The sequence below is a fragment of the Caretta caretta genome, chromosome 1, assembly GCF_965140235.1.
Source record: "Caretta caretta isolate rCarCar2 chromosome 1, rCarCar1.hap1, whole genome shotgun sequence".
Classification (NCBI taxonomy): domain Eukaryota; kingdom Metazoa; phylum Chordata; order Testudines; family Cheloniidae; genus Caretta; species Caretta caretta.
In genome coordinates, this window is record NC_134206.1 from 193,453,395 (window position 1) to 193,473,118 (window position 19,724).

The 19,724-nt window shown below is 40.9% G+C and overlaps 1 protein-coding gene across 3 annotated transcripts in view; it reads right to left on the reverse strand.

Moving 5' to 3' along the window:
* The window catches only part of NECTIN3 (nectin cell adhesion molecule 3), a 118,607-nt gene that overhangs the window by 25,233 nt on the left and 73,650 nt on the right, over positions 1-19,724 (reverse strand). For 2 of the 3 annotated variants that reach the window (XM_048870577.2, XM_075118287.1), the window contains one exon: positions 12,754-12,838. The exons of the other annotated variant lie outside the window; for it this stretch is intronic. In XM_048870577.2, the coding sequence (XP_048726534.2) occupies positions 12,754-12,838 (85 nt within the window). The remainder of the gene's footprint in view (positions 1-12,753; positions 12,839-19,724) is intronic. 3 annotated transcript variants of the gene reach the window in all.

Consider the following 19,724-nt stretch of genomic DNA (forward strand, 5'->3'; position numbering starts at 1 on the left):
TATTTTTATGTCCACCTTCAATCTGAAATATTTGTAAAAGCAAATGTCAAACATATTTAGGATCATGTACACTGTTTTTAAATATTTTAAAATAATGCCCTAGTAACGATTAGGATCTATACCATTTGTTCTGGTCAAAAAGCCTCTCCCTACTTCATTTTGGACACATTTGTTCCTCAGATAGCACAGCATACCTCCAATTCAACTAAAATACTTACTCAGGGAAACAAAGTATCAAATATTCAAGACCACAGGACTAAACTAAGATTAGTGTTCCCTTCATCAAGCTATTGCCAGGATTAGCTGTAAAATGTGCAATACAGCAAACCTGAAACATTATTTAACTAATATTTTGCACTTCTAAAGTACTGTGAAGGTTCTTGTATACATACATCTTTAACTTGCAAGGAGACTTCCATGGTTCTTGGAAAACTAAGTTTGAATAGAGCTTTATATTTCTAATCAGAGCATCCTCTACTTAAAATCAAGAGTTTTAAATCTTAAATAAAACTACAACATGAGTATCAAATAAATCTCAAGATTTTATGTACTGATCAATTCTCAGATTTGAATAGTCAATTTCATTATTTAAACTCAATACAACTTGAGTCAATTAATGGTTATTTGTTATATTAGCTTTAGAAATAACTGTGGCTAGAGATGTTTCAGAGGAACAGCCGTGTTAGTCTGTATTCGCAAAAAGAAAAGGAGTACTTGTGGCACCTTAGAGACTAACCAATTTATTTGAGCATGAGCTTTCGTGAGCCACAGCTCACTTCATCAATTAGCCAAGTACTTATTGGATCGTCCATTCTGGTACAAAGTAATATTTTCATTTGAGGGGTTTATTTTAAACAACTACTTGCACTCCCTTTTATAGAGTAGAGTGATATCACTGTTTCAAGATCTCTTGGGCACTCTCCTCGCAAATGACAGTTTTTCAAGGAAGTTCTGCAGCTTGAGGCTGGGTGCCATATCACACATCTGGGAATACAAGACAACTCTCAACAAGAAGGTTCTTCTTAAATCATATCATTTTACGAGAGATTACGAAAGGAAAGAATCAGCCTCTCTCTTTCTCCACCACTAAAGCCTGGTTCATCTTTCATTTCAGATCAAGTTGGCTCCTCTGAGTTGCTGACATAACTCCAATATGCTTATAAAATGATAATTTTTCTTCTCACACACTGGTGACATCCCCTCTCTGGTGAGCCCCAAACTTTCATATTTTGATTTCAACCATCTTCAGCTGCAAGGTTCTGTTTAACTGCACACTGTTGTCTGTTTTTGCTTTTCCTCTTATTCCATATACTCCTGAACATCTCTTACTATTCCTCTTATCTCAGTCTCACTTTCTGCTTTGCTCTTACATGCTCTCCTTTTTTGCAGTAGTTCTATTTCATGTATACCCAGCATCTTTACTCACTCTGTCCAATCCACTTTGATGAAGATATCCAAACACAAATCTCCATACGCATTGCCTTTAGAGGCACTTGGGCTTTGGCTTAATCTATGTATCTTGTATAATAGAGTCCTGCATCAGAGAAGACCTCTTTGTCTTATGTATTGATGTACCAGATACAATTTATAGCCATCTACAATAAGAAATGTTTCACCAAATCCTTGAAAAGAAGAACATTAGGTTCTTAAGTGGCAGTATAGTACTCAACCCACCTTAGACTCGATGGAGATGGAAAATCATAGCCTCTGTAAAAATATTCTTTATAAAACCATGAGTTTCTCTACTTAACATTTCACCAGTAAAGAAAAAGTGATAAACTTAATGACATGTACGTTTACAGTCACATTATTCTGCCTGTCCTACATTATCCTTCATTTCAATGTCATCATGACTTTAGCAATCTATGTTTCCATTAATACCAGGAATTTGAATTGTAGGGCGTTATTGCATGTGCCTTAGTCTCCATGTTTTTTGCCTGGAGTAATTTGCACATACAAAAAAAAAATCAAGAACTATGTGGAAGTCTGGCTCAAGCGCGATATTCCACGTGAAATTTGGCATTATAATTTTTCAGATGGAGCGAGACACTTAATCACTGTATTGAAATAAGAACAAGCAATAGGTTGGAATTCCAGTGTGAGCAAATAGAGAGGCAAGAGTATAATCTGAGTGACATTTTCAAATCTGAAATTTTCAGTATTCAACATCTGCAGAACGCTGACTTGTATCCCTGGTCTTTTTAGACCTTGAAACAGCCCTTATCCTTCAGATTATGCAAGGACACACAGGCCATTGATTACTGACTGATTCTTTTAGCATCTCAAGTGTTTTGGGCTAGTGTGCCCAAATAAAAGACATGATTAATCACATCCGTTTGGACTGTGTCTACCACTGGACTAAATGTCCGCATAGTTTAGTTCAATTTTATTATTCATACTCTGACTTTAAGGCCAGAAGGGACCACTGTGATCATCTAGTCTGACCTCCTGCACGTTGCAGGCACAGAACCTCACCCACCCACTTGTGTAATAGACCTCTAACCTGTGAGTTACTAAAGTTCTCAAATCATGTTTTAAAGATTTCAAGTTACAGAGAATTCACCATTTACACTAGTTTAAACCTGCAAGTGACTCATGCTCCATGCTGCAAAGGAAGGCAACCCCCCCCCCCAGGGTCTCTGCCAATCTGACCTGGGGGAAAATTCCTTCCTGACCCCAAATGTGGCAATCAGTTAGCCCCTGAGCATGTGGCCAAAGCCCACCAGGCAGATACCTGGGAAAGCATTCTCTGTAGTAACTCGCAGCCTCCCCATCTAGTGTCCCCTCTCCAGCCATTGGGGATTTTTGCTACTGGCAGTTGCCGATGTTCAAGCGTATTTATCCCTCTGATACATTTATAGAAAGCAATAGTTTCTCCTATCAGCCTTCTTTTGGTTAGGCTAAACAAGCCAAGCTCGAGTCTCATCACCTAAGGTAGGTTTTCCATTCCTTGGATCATCCTAGTAGCCCTTCTCTGCACCTATTCCAGTTTGAACTGATCTTTAATAAACACGGGAGACCAGAACTGCACACAATGTACTACATGAGGTCTCACCAGTGCCTTCTAGAATGGTACTAACACTTCCCTGTCTTAACTGGAATACCTCATCTGATGCATCCTAGGACTTCATTAGCCTTTTGCATGGCCACATCACACTGTTGATCATAGGATGACTATGAGCGGCCAAACAGACATACGTCTTTCTCCTACTCTGCCACTTTCCACTAAAATCCCCAGCTTATAGGAAAATTCTTGTTGTTAGTCCCTAAATGCATGACCTTGCACTTTTCACTATTAAATTTCATCCCATTTCCATTACTGCAGTTTACAAGGTCATCCAGATCTTCTTGTATGATATTCTGGTCCTCCTCCATATTGGCAATACCTCCCAACTTTGTGTCATCTGCAAATTTTATTAAATTCTATTATCTTGATTTAGGGCTTGTCTCTACTACCGGGGAGATCGACGCTGCTGCAATTGATGCAGCAGGTGACTATTTAGCAGATCTAGCGAAGACACACTAAATCGATGACGGAGCACTCTCTAGTCAACCCCAGCACTCCAGCTCCCCAAGAAGATTAAGTTAAGTCAACGGGAGAGTGTCTTAGGAAAGTCGACTTACGTTATGTCGACTCCAGCTACATGAATAACGTAGCTGGAGTCGACATAACTTAGGTAGACTTACCCTGGTAGTGAAGACAAGCCCTGAAAGAAGTACAGGCTCAATAAATGCCAGTTATTCACCTGATTTATAGGCAAAATGATAATCCCATGGTTACTCAAGTGCTGCATGACAATTCCTGAAAATGGCATCCTAGGACCAACCAGACTATACATTTTATAGGCTTGTCAGCCTGACATCGATCCCACAAAGATAATGGAAAGGCTGATATGGGACTCAAACAAACAACTGAAGGCAGACAATGTAATTAATGCAAATCAACATGGGTTTATGGAAAACAGATCCTGTCAAAACTTACTTTTTTTTTTGGTAAGATTACAAGTTTGATTGATAAAGGTAATAGTGTTGATGTAATATACTTAGACTTCTGTAAGGCATTTTACTTAGTACCACACAACATTTTGATTAAAAAACTAGAATATAGAAAATTAACATGGCACACACATTAAATCAGTGATACTCAATTAGATTGACCTGCAGGCCAATTCGAGAATTTCATGACAAGAGGCAGGCCATTTGTGCAGAAAGCTGACCAAAAAAAACCCCCAAAAACCACAAACTTAGGCTGCCAATAAATGAAGACTGATTGCCACAAACACGGGTGGTAATGTTGATTATAAACTTTATTAAAAGATAAATGTTGCAATCTCTAATGGGAGAGGAGACATTGACGACCTCTGGCAAGCTTTGTGAAGAGTGATTTGTAGGAGGCCAGGGCAACATGAATGCACTGGTGAAGATGCTCATCTGTCAGGCAATCAGTGTTGGTTTATCATATTTATGGTAGAAAACCCAGATTAGCAGAGATGTTGATCCAAGCATCTTTTAAAAAGATAAATTACTAGATTCTGGCTATTCTGAAACTGGTCAGCCTCCTGAGTCCAGAAATCACAAAGTCCCACTACTCTGAATTTTGCCTTCAAGACATCAGAGCTCTGGAGTCTTACAATTTCTAATTGAAAGGCACCTTCATCAGCTGAATCAAGATTGTTCTTTGCTTCAGAAGGCCAGTGTTCTTTGCTTCAGCAGAGACAACAAAATGCATCACGAACAAATAAAAGCAAATCCTTCAGAATTTTAAAATTCTGAAATCTCATTTTAAAATTTTCGCTCAGATTGTTTAGGAATTCTTGTATCATTTTCACAGACATTTCATCTGTAGCTACTACATGCAATGTGGGAAAGTGCAACATCTCTCCTGTCGTCTCCCCGAAAGATTACAAGATTCCTCTGAAAGGCACATACTTTTTCAAACAGATTCCTGACACTGCTTGCATGGCCTTGAAGTTGCAAGTTGAGAAAATTAAAGTGACCAGCAATATGGCACAAAAAGGCTACTTGTGACAGAGGGAACATCATTCATAAATTGCAGGAACTTGCAAGTCTTGTGGTTTGAAAGAAATTCTATTTCTTTTTGAAGTACACAAACATCTCTAACACACTCCCCCTCCTTAACCAGAGAAAGTAGTCATGCTGCAACAGGTCTCCGTATTCAGCCAAAATGTCTTGTAAAAAAAGCTTTAAAAAGACGATGATGCAAGCTAGAAGTTGAGTGTATGTGGTTCACATACACAATGTAATCTAATTACAACACCATTGTTTTTTTTCATGTCCCCAGAAAACTTACCGCACAGAATAGTCTGGTAAATGATGCAGTGAAGTATATTTAATGAAGCATGTATTGCTGCCAAATGTGAAGCAAAGCCCTTCTCTTTCCCTGTCATGGAGGGACATCAGTCTGTAACAAGCAAGTTAACTTTCTCCAGGTCTAAAACTACTATTTTTTTTTTTTTAAAAAATACTTTTACCTTTTCAAAAATGATCTCTTCTGTGGTGTAGGTTTCTAATTGTATTATGCACAAAAATTTTCATCGACGATCATAAAATCTAACCAACAGCGATAGCTGGGCAGTGTCACTTAAATCACTTGATCATCCACTGCAAGAAACCTATATTTGGCATTTTTTTAAATTGGAAAGCAGTGCTCACAACCAATCCTCATAAATTACATCCAATCTTCACACTGCAGTGGAATCAGACAGGGGATCTTGCTTCACATGGTGCACATCATCTTTGCTTTTATCTTCAACAAAAAGCACTTCCAGCATTTCCAATGTTCACTCTTTCACAAACATCCAGGAAAGGCTCTCCTTTTAACCAGTACCAACATGATCCAAAGAGAAGGAAGTGTTGCTTTTTCTTGTAGATTGGCTGATGCTGTGACAATAAAATTTAAAGTGTGATACAAAGACTTCAGATTTTCCATTTTGTCACATCTCACAACACTGCCAAGAGGATAGGCCACGTTGAAGTTACTGTGGTTTGATTCAAAGTGGTGCCTCATGTTGACAGCCTTACAGACTGATGCAGTCATTTGGCATATTAAAACACAAAGGTTTTGCATTTAAAGGGGGTAGTTTAATAAAAAAGAAAATCTGCTGTCCAGTGTGGATTAAAAGCTTGGTTTTGCTGTTGACTGTGTGACATTTACTCCCAGTCGTGTTGATTTTTGGCTCTGTTTCCATCACTAACTAAAAAAAAAGGACACAATTGTATCGCTATTGTGAGAACTTAAGATCCAGTAACAAATGCTTAATTTGCGCTGGGGATGAGCCCTGGCACCTCTGGGCTCCCAGCCAGCATCTGCCATTCCCTGGCTGACCAGCAGCAGCAGCGCACAAGTAAGGGTGGCAATACCCCATGCCACTGTTACTTCCGCCACACTGCTAGCGGTGGCATTGCCTTCTGAGCCGGGCAGTCGGCAAGCAGCTGTTGCTCTCCAGCCGCCCAGCTGGTGTTTAATTTGTCCCAGAGCTGAGCCCCGGCACCTTTTTCATTACAAATTAAGCACTGCCAGTAAGTTACTTACTAAGGAAGTCATAGGCAAATGATAGGCAGTGCATCACTGTTCATGAATGTAACTCTAAACATTTTTTAAGGTGAGCTAGCAGGTCACGCTGGAAGCCTCGGTGGGCCACATCTGGCCCATGAACTTCTCACTGCATATCTCTGTATTAAATGGATTAACAGTAACTGGCTAACTGATAGGTCTCAAAATGTAATTGTAAACAAGGAATTGTTACTAAGCAGGTCTGTTTTCAGTGGGATCTGTAGACATCAGTTCTTAGTCCTATGCTATTTAGGATTTTTAATCAATGCTGGAAGAAAAAAAATCACCACTGATGAAATCTGAAATGGCTTGAAAACTGGCGGCGTGGTAAATAATGAAGACAAGTCACTGATATAGAACACTCTAGATCGCTTGGTAACAGGGGTGCAAGAAAATAATATGTATTTTAATATGGCTAAATGTAAATATATACATCTGGCAACAAAGAATTTAGGTGATACTTACAGAATGACTATCCTGGGAAGTAGTGACTCTGAAAATCTTTTGGGCGTCATGGTGGATAAGTCAGCTGAACACGAGCTCCCAGGGTAATACACAGTGGCCAAAAGATGGATCCATCAACAAGGGAATCTCAAGAACGAGTGGAGGGGTTATTTTACTAGTGCACCAGTGCAACTGCTGTGGGAATACAGTGTTCAGTTCTGGTGCCCACAATTCAAGAAGGATGATGATCAATTGGAGGGGGTTCAGAGAAGAGCCATGAGAAGAATTAAAGGATTAGAAAACATGCCTTATACTTATAGACTCAAGGAGCTCAATCAATTTAGCTTAAGACAGATAAGGTTAAAAGGTGACTTGATTACTGTCTATAAGATGGGGAACAAATATTTAGCAATGGGGCTCTTCCATCTAGCACAGAAAATGTAACCTGATCCAATGGCCGGAAATTGAAGACAAATTCAGACTGGAAATAAGGCATAAACTTTTAATGGTGAGAGTAATTAACCATTGGAACAATTTACCAAGGGTTGTGATGGATTCTTCATCACTGAATTTTTAATCAAGAGTGGACTTTTTCCTAAATGATATGCTCTCGGAATTATTTTAGGGAAGTTCCATGGCCTGTGCTATACAGGAAGTCAGCCTAGATGACCACAGCAGTCCCTTCCAGCCTTAGAATCCATAAAGTACTGTGAGATTATGTCTAGCCAGCATATTATAAACTACAGTAGTTGTAGGAGATTGATTACAATACATTGTCCAATAGAAACCCATCAGACGTACTTGATTCAGTAACTGCTCAATTTTTTTCATCTTTCACACTCAAATTAGTCAATTAGTTGAAGTTCAATTTGTGCTTTTCCTGTTTTAAGTAAGCACATATGACAACAGTACTGCTGCTTTTCCAATATTCCCCATAAAAACACCAGGCCTTTTTCTTAATGACCCCTAACAAAAAGTAGAGGCAACAAGTGGTACTAATGTCTTCTGTAGAGCTTGGTAAAGTTTTTTTTTGACAAATAGTTTGTTTGCCAAAAATGCAGTTTTGATCAACCCAAAGCAATTTGTTAATTTGACCAATAGTTGCAGCAAGTTTCTTTTCCCTGAGACCTACAGGCCATTCACAGAATACCCAACGGAGAGAGGTGGTGGCAATGGTCATTCATTGTGGCAATTAATAGAATCACTCAGCCAGAAACCTGGCATGACTCCGTAGCATTGGATAGATCATTCACCAAGGACGTAGGACACTCACGTTCAAGTCTATGCTCCAATGACTAATTATTATTTATTTACACATAATTACACCTTCACTAGGAGACTCTGACAAAGCCCCCGCCAGACTATTCCATATTCCCCACTAGACTCCTGCAACAAGGGACAATGAAATTCAATTCCCCCCACCAATTCACATGGGTGAATTGAACCCCGTCTCCCACACCATAGGTGAATGTCCTAACCACTGAGCTACAACTTACCAAGGAGGGCAGCAGCACTATGCTCACCTCTGGCCATTTTGTGAATTTAGCACTTTAAAAATGCCTGAAAATATTCGTTTTGGTTTCAACTAAAGAGATTTCATTTGATTTCTTTTGGATTCAGCTTTCCTGAACACTCGAGAGGTCCAGGTACCTTGTGCTGTGTGGCTGTTCATGTGGGCTCTCCAACCTAACAGGGATGGATCTGTAATAACGCTCCTGTCCAGAGTGGAAGGGAGAAAAGAGAAGGTGACTCACCTTGTGCAGTAACTGAGGTTCTTCAAGATGGTTGTTCCTGTGGGTGCTCCTCCTTAGGTGTCTGTGCCATTTCAGGCACAGGGAGCACCAACACCTAAGGTGGAGCACCCACAGAAACACTCTTGAAGAAGGGACTCCCATGCATACCTGATGAGGATTTGTCCATCACAGCAGAGAAAATACTACTTTGACTGGAAATGTCACCAAGAGGTTCATGGAATGGCAATTTAGAGAATATACTGACTGCAGCTGTGTTTGAAAGCAACAAAGATAGAGTCTTCTGAATGGGGTGACATAGGTGCATGAGGCCATATGACCTAGGAAAGAGACAGACATGACTTGACCGGTACTCAAAGATTGTTTGGGACGTGAGCGATGATAGTTTTCATGGCTTGGAACCTGTTCTTGGGCAGATATGCTCTTGCAGAGGTAGAATTTGAGGTTGCCCTGATGAAGTCCAGAGGGGGGAGGAGGGTTCCCATTCTGGGTCCGATTGAGGACACATGGTCTTCTCCATGAGATATCTGTGGAGACAAAAGTTCCTGCCCTTCTCAGGTATGGCTAGGGAATGACTGGGAAATACTGCACCTCGCCATGATGTGGACTTCCCCAAGGTAATACAGGCAGCGCTGGTGCTCATCACTGACCAAGAAGAATCGCAGACAGGAAGCAGAGTTTGATGCCTGGAGTCCTGGGCATAGTCTGGCACCCAAACAGGGTATGGGGGTCCCCTCAGGAGACTAACACTAACTGTAAAAACTCTTAAAAGTGTTAACTATTTATGAACTACGTAATTCCTATTTTGTAGAATGAAGCCAAAGCCATGGACGCTGAAGGTTCTCATTTGGTGGTGAGAAGGAACTGGAGAGGCAGTTAGTATGACCTGCCCTTTATTCCCTCAGACAGAGGCATAAGGTGAACCAGAGCACTTGCACAGACCAGTGGATGCTACTTTCAAATTCTCCAGCTCTGAATGCATGGTGCGTATGCGTAACCCCACAATGCAATACAATGGGGACTAGCATTTGAAGAAGAAGCACTGCTTTCTCCATTAGGACCTTTAACTTTAAGACAGTGTATTTAGTTAAAGTTCTTCTATACCTTCATTCCAAACCTCCTCTTCTGCAAAGAAAATTTGCGTCTCAATATCTTAGAGATCTTTGAATATGTCAATGAAGTAATGGATAAAGGATAAATGGATAAAATATATTAATTTCAGCTTCCAAATATTCTCTGACAAGATTCCTCATAAGTTACCACAAAAAGTCCACATGGTCATCACGTGAGAAAGTAAATTTTGTCATGGTTCAGTAACTGACTAGGAAACAAAGTCAAAAGTAGAATTAAATGGCTGATTTTTCTTATGGTGAAAGGTTAACAATAGAGCGCACCAAGGTTATATACCAAGGCCAAGAGTTTAATATATTTGTTAATAGTCTGGAGTAGGGAGAGAGGCCAGTAATGAGGAAACAAAATTTACAGTTCATATGAAGTTATAGATTAGTGAGAACCACAAAGGACTGAGGATTTTCAGACTGACCTAAACAAGCTTGGTTATTTGGCAGCATGACAATAGGTGAATGCAATGTCAAAAAATGCAAAGAAAAGCACACTGTATGGAAAAAAAAATCAAGAATTCTCTTACAATTCCCAAGGGTCTAAATAGACTTAATCTTCTTACAAAAGGGGCACGGATGTCAATGTTGGCCGCTCAATGAAGACCTCTACTAAAGGTAGATACATGGTTTAAAAAAAAAGGAAATGGTATCAGGATGCCTAAGGAATAGGATAGTGACTAATACAAAGTTTTTATATAAGAACATTGTATACATCACTTGTGTGGCCTCAACTGAAACAGTGGATGCAGTACTGGCCACCACATCTCAAAGAAAGGTCTATTGCAGAATGCAAAGGGTTTCAGAGAACAGTGGTGAGAATGATCAAGGGCATGCAAAAATATTAGGATTGTTTACCATAGAACTAAAAGGAATAAGAGCAGACATGATAAAATTTAAATAATGAATGGAATAGAGAAGGTAGACAGGGAGGACAGAAGTTCCCAGTCTCATTACACAAGAACAAGTAGACATTTAGTGACACTATCGGACAGCAAATTCAAAATTGAATTCAGGAAATAACTTTTCACACAATCTGTGATTAGATTGTGAAACTGATTGCCTCAAGAAGTTGAGGTCAAGAATGTTCAAACTTGAACAAGGGACTGGACATTTACATCAATAAGAGCATCAGTTTTCATAATTAATACTTTTGCAAGACACTAAGCCTTGATGCTTAAAGCAATCTCTATGAGATATCAGAGTGAGACCGAATTGTGTGTGTATGGGGGGGGGGGGGAAGGGGAGCAGGAGGAGAGGGAGAAGAAGTTTTCATCAGGCTTACAATGTTATTGGTCTTACAGTGGTCCATAACTCCATAATTAAGGACTTCACTATTTAACTAGGGTGAAAGAAATGCTGTTTTTTTGCAGAAATTTTCCTTCAGGCAATTCTGAACAAAAACTATAGAATGTGTGAACCAAGTGGCAAATCTGCATTCAGTGTGAAAACTCAGCTTTGTTCCAAAGCTGAAGTCTTCTCCTGGTGCCCAAATCTCCATCACCCTTTTCTTCCCATTTCACCTTAATAAGTCCCGTTGCTTTTAAACCCAATTCATCTCAGTGATTGTGTGAAAGAAAAAACAAAGGTCTAACAGATGCCTTCCCTGCTATTTAAGGTACAAGACAGTCACACTGGTCTTTTTCTTTTCCTTAACACATAACTAGAGCCTTAATTATTTCAGGCTATCCCAGCTGCATCCTCTCTCTCTCTCTCACCTCGTTGTGGTAAAATGAGCAGTCAATATTCAAACGGTAGTATCTTGTGTATCAAAATTTTCTTGCTTTATATGGTTAGTAAGTTAAGAGGAAGGAATTACAGAAAAATTTCAGCCCATTGACTGAATTTGCAAAGTATTTTACAAACCTGTATTACAATGGAGCTTGATATGGTAAAGCTTTAACAAGAATTTCATTCAATACTATGGATACTGAACTGAAGCCCAGATTAGAGCACTCCTAATGAATGAAACTCTAGGTAGAGTGAAGTCATTTCTGTCATTGACTTCGATGGGACCAGGATTTCACTCCTGGTCTGAGGTTCAAAATCCACATCCAGCCTCAGTTTTGAGGCTCATAACACCTCTAAATTTTATGAGGTGGTTGGGTATAGTGCATTACATAAAGTTAAATACTAATATTCCCCATTGAGGATGCTTTCAGTAATGAATGTTAAAATTAGTTGTATGTATGTTGCTTAATACAGAACAAACCTTTCTAGTAAATCAACCAAGTCTGACTGACAGCAGAGTTGACTAGTTCAATTATGACAAAGGTACTCAGGGGCCTATACCTGCTGACCCCACTCCCCCAATCACAGAAGCCATCATTGTAAGGCACCTCCACTACTGAAAGACCATACACTAGGCTAACAGGATGGCCACTCCTGTGGTTCTTCCATGGCAGGGGGCATTATTAATTCATCTGTGTAAGGAAGCTTACACTGACAAACCATTAATACTTCTAACAATGCAGTTCTGTCCCCATCTTTTCAGGTGCACTAAAATATTCTGAAGCATAAAATAACCAACTATCATTTACGAGTTATTTTGCTTTAGAGCAGCTATGGCAGTTGTGTTTAATACATGCCAATTTCAGCAAATTACAGCATTTCCATGTAAAGTTAATATATTATAGAGAAAACAAATAGCTAATTAAAATTAAACCCTTTTAATACTTTAATACTTCAGTAAAAGTTGTTTCTTCCACTTAAGTTTAAATCATCATGTTGCAAAAATCCAACATTAGTCAATTCCCGTTACAAGGACCTGTACATATAACACTGAAGTATTCTTGTAAGCAACATAATGTTAGTTAGCACATGCTTATTCTCTGTTTTTAAATGTTAAAATTACTCATTCACCTACCTGAAGCATGACTTCTTTCTGAGATACAGAAAGGGCTCTTTCCTCATATGAAGGTGGTGGTTTGTGTGTGGGTGGAAGATCAATCCTGCATAAAAAGATTATACAGTTTAACTTGGCATATTTGTGAAGACCAAATGAACAGTAACATCAGTATTCTCCATAGTAATACCTTCACAGAAACGCCCTGGATACATATTCTACAGTTTTTGTTTCCTCGCACCACTAATAGATCTACAATGAAACTGTGTTTTGTAAACGTAACTTATTGGCAACCACCAATTACATGCACCTTCGTATTCTTTAACTCTACTTATTCTTCCTATGGTATGTGTTCTTTGTAATCAGACTTGCATATGAGATGCTTACTTTGCAGTCTGCAGTACAGAAAAAAAGTACTAATTGAAACAATGGGAATTATTTGATTTCTCTATGTTCAAATTAAAAATATTTTTTTAAATTAAGGGAAAGACCTCAGTGTACTAAGAACCTTAACTATGAATACTCAAATGTTAGGGATATAATTTCTAGCTGAGGCCTAGCCTGACATGAGTAATTAACACACACAGGGAGACCTCATTCTTTGGAAGACAGGATTAGGTAGTAACAATCATTGGACTGAAAACAGGACATATGCACTAAGGTAAGTATATAGGTCAGTAAACTAAAAAGAATATCTGAGCAAACTAACCTAAGAGGGAGAACACAGTGAACTATTTGTTATGACCTACATAAGAGACAAACTAGGAATGTAGAGATGAGATAAAGAGGAAGCCGAACCATGGACAGAGCATGGACAATACATGCTGCACGGGCACTGGTTCTCGCAAAGTAACCAAGCCAATACACAAATATGTGATGTAATGCATAGTAAATGCAAAGGGATGTGTAATGTATATAAAAGTGAGAGAGTAACTTTGGAGCTGTGAAGTACCCTGCATCCAGCCCCCCGCTTTTGAGTCTTATCAACTCCGCATAGCACTATTGTACGCCAAATAAAAATACCTGAGTGATGAAGTGGAATTGAGTTCTTGGGAAGCTGATGGAGAGAGGTCTGAGGGAATCCCAACATTATCATCCTTAATGAATTTTGTTAGATTTGAGTAAATCTTAAGGTAAGTGCTTACTTTGAAAGTTACCTCTTCTCTTCTGAGAATACCTAATTTGTGAATCTTCATTAATTAAGATAAAGTATTTCCACACAGAAAAGGAGAGAACCAAAAAAGTAAATGTGTTCTCTACATCTGTCTCCAAGTACCAGCATGGAAGGGGAAGTTGGAAGCTGGAGCTCATAATATATACTAAGGAAGACGTGAGTGTGTAGGTGCTAGGCAACTGGAGGAGCTGTTAAATCTTTACTGTCCCAGAACAGCCAAAGTAAACTAGAATGATTTTAACAATGCATTGCAGACCTGAAAAAATAAGACTGAACTACACTTGTTTATATTACTGTTCATTTAACATGTAGTTTAAGGATTCTTTTAGTGATGAAGAGTTAGTCAGTTAAGTCCCATCTGACTAGTACCTCATGGATTTATTTTTGTCCACTTAATATTCATGATGATCCCATGAACTTCAACTGCAGTTAAACATCTGAGCCTAGAGTTTTGTTTTCTATGTTACTGTAGTGTGTAGTTCAATTATGAACAAGTGAAGCAGCACCTAAGAATGAACATATGATTTAATGCAAATTTTCTATTCTATCCAGATAAACCCTTTGTAGGGACCTTGGATTTTCACTAGATCAATCCTTGGCACTCCCTCCCTCCTCAAAACAGTCTATTTTTTAAACGTTAAACTGAGCACCAAGTAACTGAAGCACTTTTCAAGATTTTGTTCTTTGTGCCTGGGTTAGTTAAGTGTTTTAGTTTTTGATTAAGTATTTCATATGTAATGTTCCTGAGGGGGAAAAAAAATGCCCCTTTTAGTCTGTGTCTAATCAATTCATTTCATTTGAGGTACCCAGATAATTCCTTTAATTCATTGGGACCCAACCTTATTACACAGGAGGGCCTCAAACCTTAGCACAATGTTGTGTGGGCCAAACAGATTATACATATTTTCACAAGATTTAAAGTCACCTGTATTAATTTACATTTTAAGTTCAGCTTGTTTCGTATCTACTTAGATAAAAACAACCTCTATACAGTATTGTGTATTTACACACTTGTAAAATGATGTAAACATGAGGACAAAACGCTAATGAATCGTCTATTAGTATATTGTGCTAAGCAGGCCACGGGCCTTATGAAACGCTCTGGTACACAGTGTACAGCCTGCAGGTTGGGCACCCCTCATTTCATTAGCATCAATTTACATAATATAGCAGTTTAAGACTATATAGATAGCTGATATAAGTGTTTAATCCACGTGAAAGTCAAAGAAATTTAAGTTACATATTTTATGTGGTTAAATTTGAGTTGGAGAAGTGTAAACTCAAGAATGAGAGACTATGAATTGTTGATTATCATCACGTGGTACTTAAAGCATTTAAGTCAAAGAGCAACTTCTGACTTCTTACCACCCTGTTTATGTTAACTTAAATTTCTATTGTTTCCCCTTCAACATGAAATGTAGTTAAACGGCAGAGTTGCAAGACAAGGATTTCCCTTCACTTTTCAGGAAGTCTCTATTTAGTTATATTTATATAAGTCAACTAAGTTGTTTAAGTTTCTCTTGTAACAGTGACTTAAAGCATTAAATTTAGACCTTTACGTACATTTTAGTGGATATTCTCTTTTGTGTAACAAAGACATACATATGTGTATGTTCATTAGAAGTCCTTAATTTAAGTTTGCTTAAACTCTATTTTGTCTTTTAAAGCCTACGTTCTTTTTAAAAAGTTACCTCATACGGGGATACTTTTGTAAGATAGTCATGTCAATCATTGTACGGGCCTATCAGTCACCTCCTAAAATTTGCTTTCTTAAAAATCCAAAGTCACTAAAGCCCTGGTCTACACTACTAGTTTAGGTCGAATTTAGCAGCGTTAGAGCGATTTAACCCTGTCCACACAACGAAGCCATTTTTGTTGACTTAAAGGGCTCTTAAAATCAATTTCTGTACTCCTCCCTGACAAGGGGATTAGCACTGAAATGAACATGGCTGGGTCGAATTTGGGGTAGTGTGGATGCAATTCAATGGTATTGGCCTCCGGGACCTATCCCAGCATGCTCCATTGTGACCACTCTGCACAGCACTCAACTTGGATGCACTGGCCAGGTAGACAGGAAAAGCCTTGAAAACTTTCGAATTTCATTCCTGTTTGGCCACTGTGGCAAGCTGATCAGCACAGGTGACCGTTCAGATCTCATCAGCAGAGGTGACCATGGAGTCCCAGAATCGCAAAAGATCTCCAGCATGGACCGAATGGGAGGTACTGGATTTGATCGCTGTATAGGGAGATGAATCTGTGCTATAGGAATTTCCAAAAGACAAAATGCCAAAATATTTGAAAAAAATCTCCAAGGGCATGAAGAGGCATGAAGATGCTAATATAACAGAGGCTATCACAGGGAGCAGCAGTGCTGTGTGAAACTTAAGGAGCTCAGGCAAGCCTATCAAAAAACCACAGAGGCAAATGCCCGCTCGGGGTCAGAGCCCCAGACACGCCGCTTCTATGACGAGCTGCATGCAATTCTAGGGGGTGCCCCTACAGCTACCCCACACCTGTACGTGGACTCCTGCAAGGGAGCCTCACACAACAGGGATGAGGATTTTGGGGACAAGGAAGATGAGGAGGAGGGGGAGGGTAAAGATAGCACACACCAGGCAAGTGGAGAAACCGTTCTCTCTGACAGCCAGGAACTGTTTATCACCCTGGAGCCAATACCATCCCAACCCGGGCTCCCGGACCTTGAAGGCGGAGTGTACCTTTGTAAATAAAATACACCATTTAAAAGCAAGCGTGTTTAATGATTAATTTGCCCTGAAGCCTTGGGATGCATTCGTGGCCAGTACACCTACTCAAAAAGTCTGTTAATGTGGCTGGGGATGGAGCGGAAATCCTCCAGGGACATCTCAATGAAGCTCTTCTGGAGGTACTCCCAAAGCCTTTACAAAAGGTTTCTGGGGAGGGCAGCCTTATTGCATCCATGGTAGGATGCTTTACCACAGCAGGCCAGTAGCATGTAATTGGGAATCACTGCATTAGAAAGCATGGCAGCGTGTGGTCTCGGTGTTTGCTGGCATTCAAGCAACATCTGTTCTTTATCTCTGTGTTATCCTCAGAGTAATATCATTTATGGTCACCTGGTTGAAATAGGGGAATTTTATTAAGGGAACATTCAGAGGACATTCCTGCTGGACTGTTTGCCTGGGACTGAAAAGAAATCCTCCCCACTGTTAGCCACGCGGTGGGGGGAGGGGTGAAGCGATCATCCCAGAGAATTGTGTGTGTGTGTGTGTGTGGCGGGGGTTAGTTCGGTTTGTGCTGCACGTTAACCTGAAAATATCAGCTCCTCCTTTTAAATGGCCAATGTGTCTTTTTCAATTTTACTCTCCCTTTTTTTTCCTCCCACAGCTGCAAGTGTTTCAACACTGCAACTAGCATCTCCCTCCCAGAGGCTAGCGCAGATGAGGCAGTGAAAACAAATGCACTCGTGATGGAATGTTGTGAGCTCATGCAGTCCTCCTGCACTAAAAGAGCTCAGCAGAATGCGTGGAGGCAGACAAAGGCAGAATCCAGGCAGCACAAAATGAACGCATGGACAGGAGGGACGCGCGAGAGGAGAGATGGCTGAAGCAACAGGAGAGGTGGCAGGATGCAATGCTGAGGCTACTGGAGGATCAAACCGAAATGCTCCGGCATACGGTTGAGCTGCAGGAAAGGCAGCAGGAGCACAGACCACCACTGCAGCCCCTGTGTAATCAACTGCCCGCCTCCCCAAGTTCCATAGCCTCCTCACCCAGATGCCCAAGAATGCGTGGGGGGGGCAGAGGGAGGAACCCAACCACTCCACCCCAGAGGACTGCCCAAGCAACAGAAGGCTGGCATTCAATAAGTTTTGTAGTGCTATGTGGCCTTGTCCTTCCCCACCCCTCCCGGGTTACCTTGGCAGTTATCCCCCTATTTGTGTGACGAATTAATAAAGAATGCATGAATTTGAAACAATGACTTTATTGCCTCTGCAAGCGGTAATCGAAGCGGGGAGGGGAGGGCGGTTGGCTTACAGGGAAGTAGAGTGAACCAAGGGGGCAGATTTTCATCGAGGAGAAACAAACAGAACTGTCACACCATAGTCTGGTCAGCCATGAAGCTGGTTTTCAAGGCTTCTCTGATGCACAGCACACCCTGCTGTGCTCTTCTAACCACCCTGGCATCTGGCTGCGTGTAATCAGCGGCCAGGCGATTTGCCTCAACTTTCCATCCCGCTATAAACATCTCCTCCTTACTCTCACAGATACTGTGGAGCGCACAGCAAGCAGTAATAACAATGGGAATATTGGTTTCACTGAGGTCTAATCTAGTCAGTAAACTGCACCAACACGCTTTTAAACGTTCAAATGCACATTCTACCACCATCCTGCACTTGCTCAGCCTATAGTTGAATTGCTCCTGAATACTGTCCAGGGAGCCTGTGTACAGCTTCATGAGCCATGGCATTAAGGGGCAGGCAGGGTACCCAAGGATAACTATAGGCATTTCAACATCCCCAACAGTTATTTTCTGGTCTGGAAAGTAAGTCACTTGCTGCAGCTGTTCAGAACTCTGGTCTGTATGAAGATGCGAGCATCACGTACCTTTCTTGGCCATCCCACGCTGATGTTGGTGAAACATCCCTTGTGATCCACCAGTGCTTGCAGCACCATTGAAAAGTACCCCTTTCGGTTTATGTACTGGCTGTCTTGGTGCTCCAGTCCCAAGATAGGGATATGCGTTCCATCTATTGCCCCACCACAGTTAGGAAATCCCATTGCAGCAAAGCCATCCACTATAATCTGCACATTTCCCAGAGTTACTACCCTTGGGTTGGTGATTGCATTAGCTACTTGGATCACAGCAGCCCCCACAGTAGATTTGCCCACTCCAATTGATTCCCGACTGCCTGGTAGCTGTCTGGCATTTCAAGCTTCCAGAGGGCTATTGCCACTCGCTTGTGAACTGTGAGGGCTGCTCTCATCTTGGTATTATTTCGCTTCAGGGCAGGGGAAAGCAAGTCACCAAGTTCCATGAAGGTGCCCTTATACTTGTGAAAGTTTTGCAGCCACTGGGAATCATCCCAGATCTGCAATACTATGCGGTCCCACCAGTCTGTGCTTGTTTCCCGGATCCAGAATCAGCGTTCCATGGCATGAGCCACCAGGATGGCTAAATTGCCTGGGCCCATGCTTTGAGAGAAGTCTGTGTCCACGTCCTTATCATTCTCATCACTGCGCTGCCGTCGCCTCCTCACCTGCTTTTGCAGGTTCTGGTTCTGCATATACTGCATGATAATGCGCAAGGTGCTTACAATGCTCATAACTGCTACAGTGATCTGAGTGGGCTCTATGCTTGCTGTGGTATGGAGTCTGCAGGAGAGCAGAGTTGCAGGGGACGCAGAGGTTGGATGACCAGTTTTGCAGACCTACTGCACCATCACCTGCCAGGACACAACAGCTGAGTGGGCCACATGTTTGCCATGGTATGGCGAAACAAGAGCAGCTGAGCAAAGTTGCAGCAGAAGCAGCAGATGACGATGGTCATATAGAGGTTCTGCGGGACCACCAGGAGAGCAGAGTGGCAGCAGTTGTTGGATGACTACTGTTTGTGGACCTACTGCACCGTCTGATGAAAGCAGTATAGCGCCCACATGGGAAAAAAGGCACAAAACAATTGTCTGCCGTTGCTTTCACGGGGAGAGGAACGACTGACAACATGTATCCAAAACTACCCGCGACAATGTTTTTGCCCCATCAGGCATTGGGAGCTCAACACAGAATTCCAATGGGCAGCGGAGTCTGTAGGATAGCTACCCACAGTGCAAAGCTCCGAA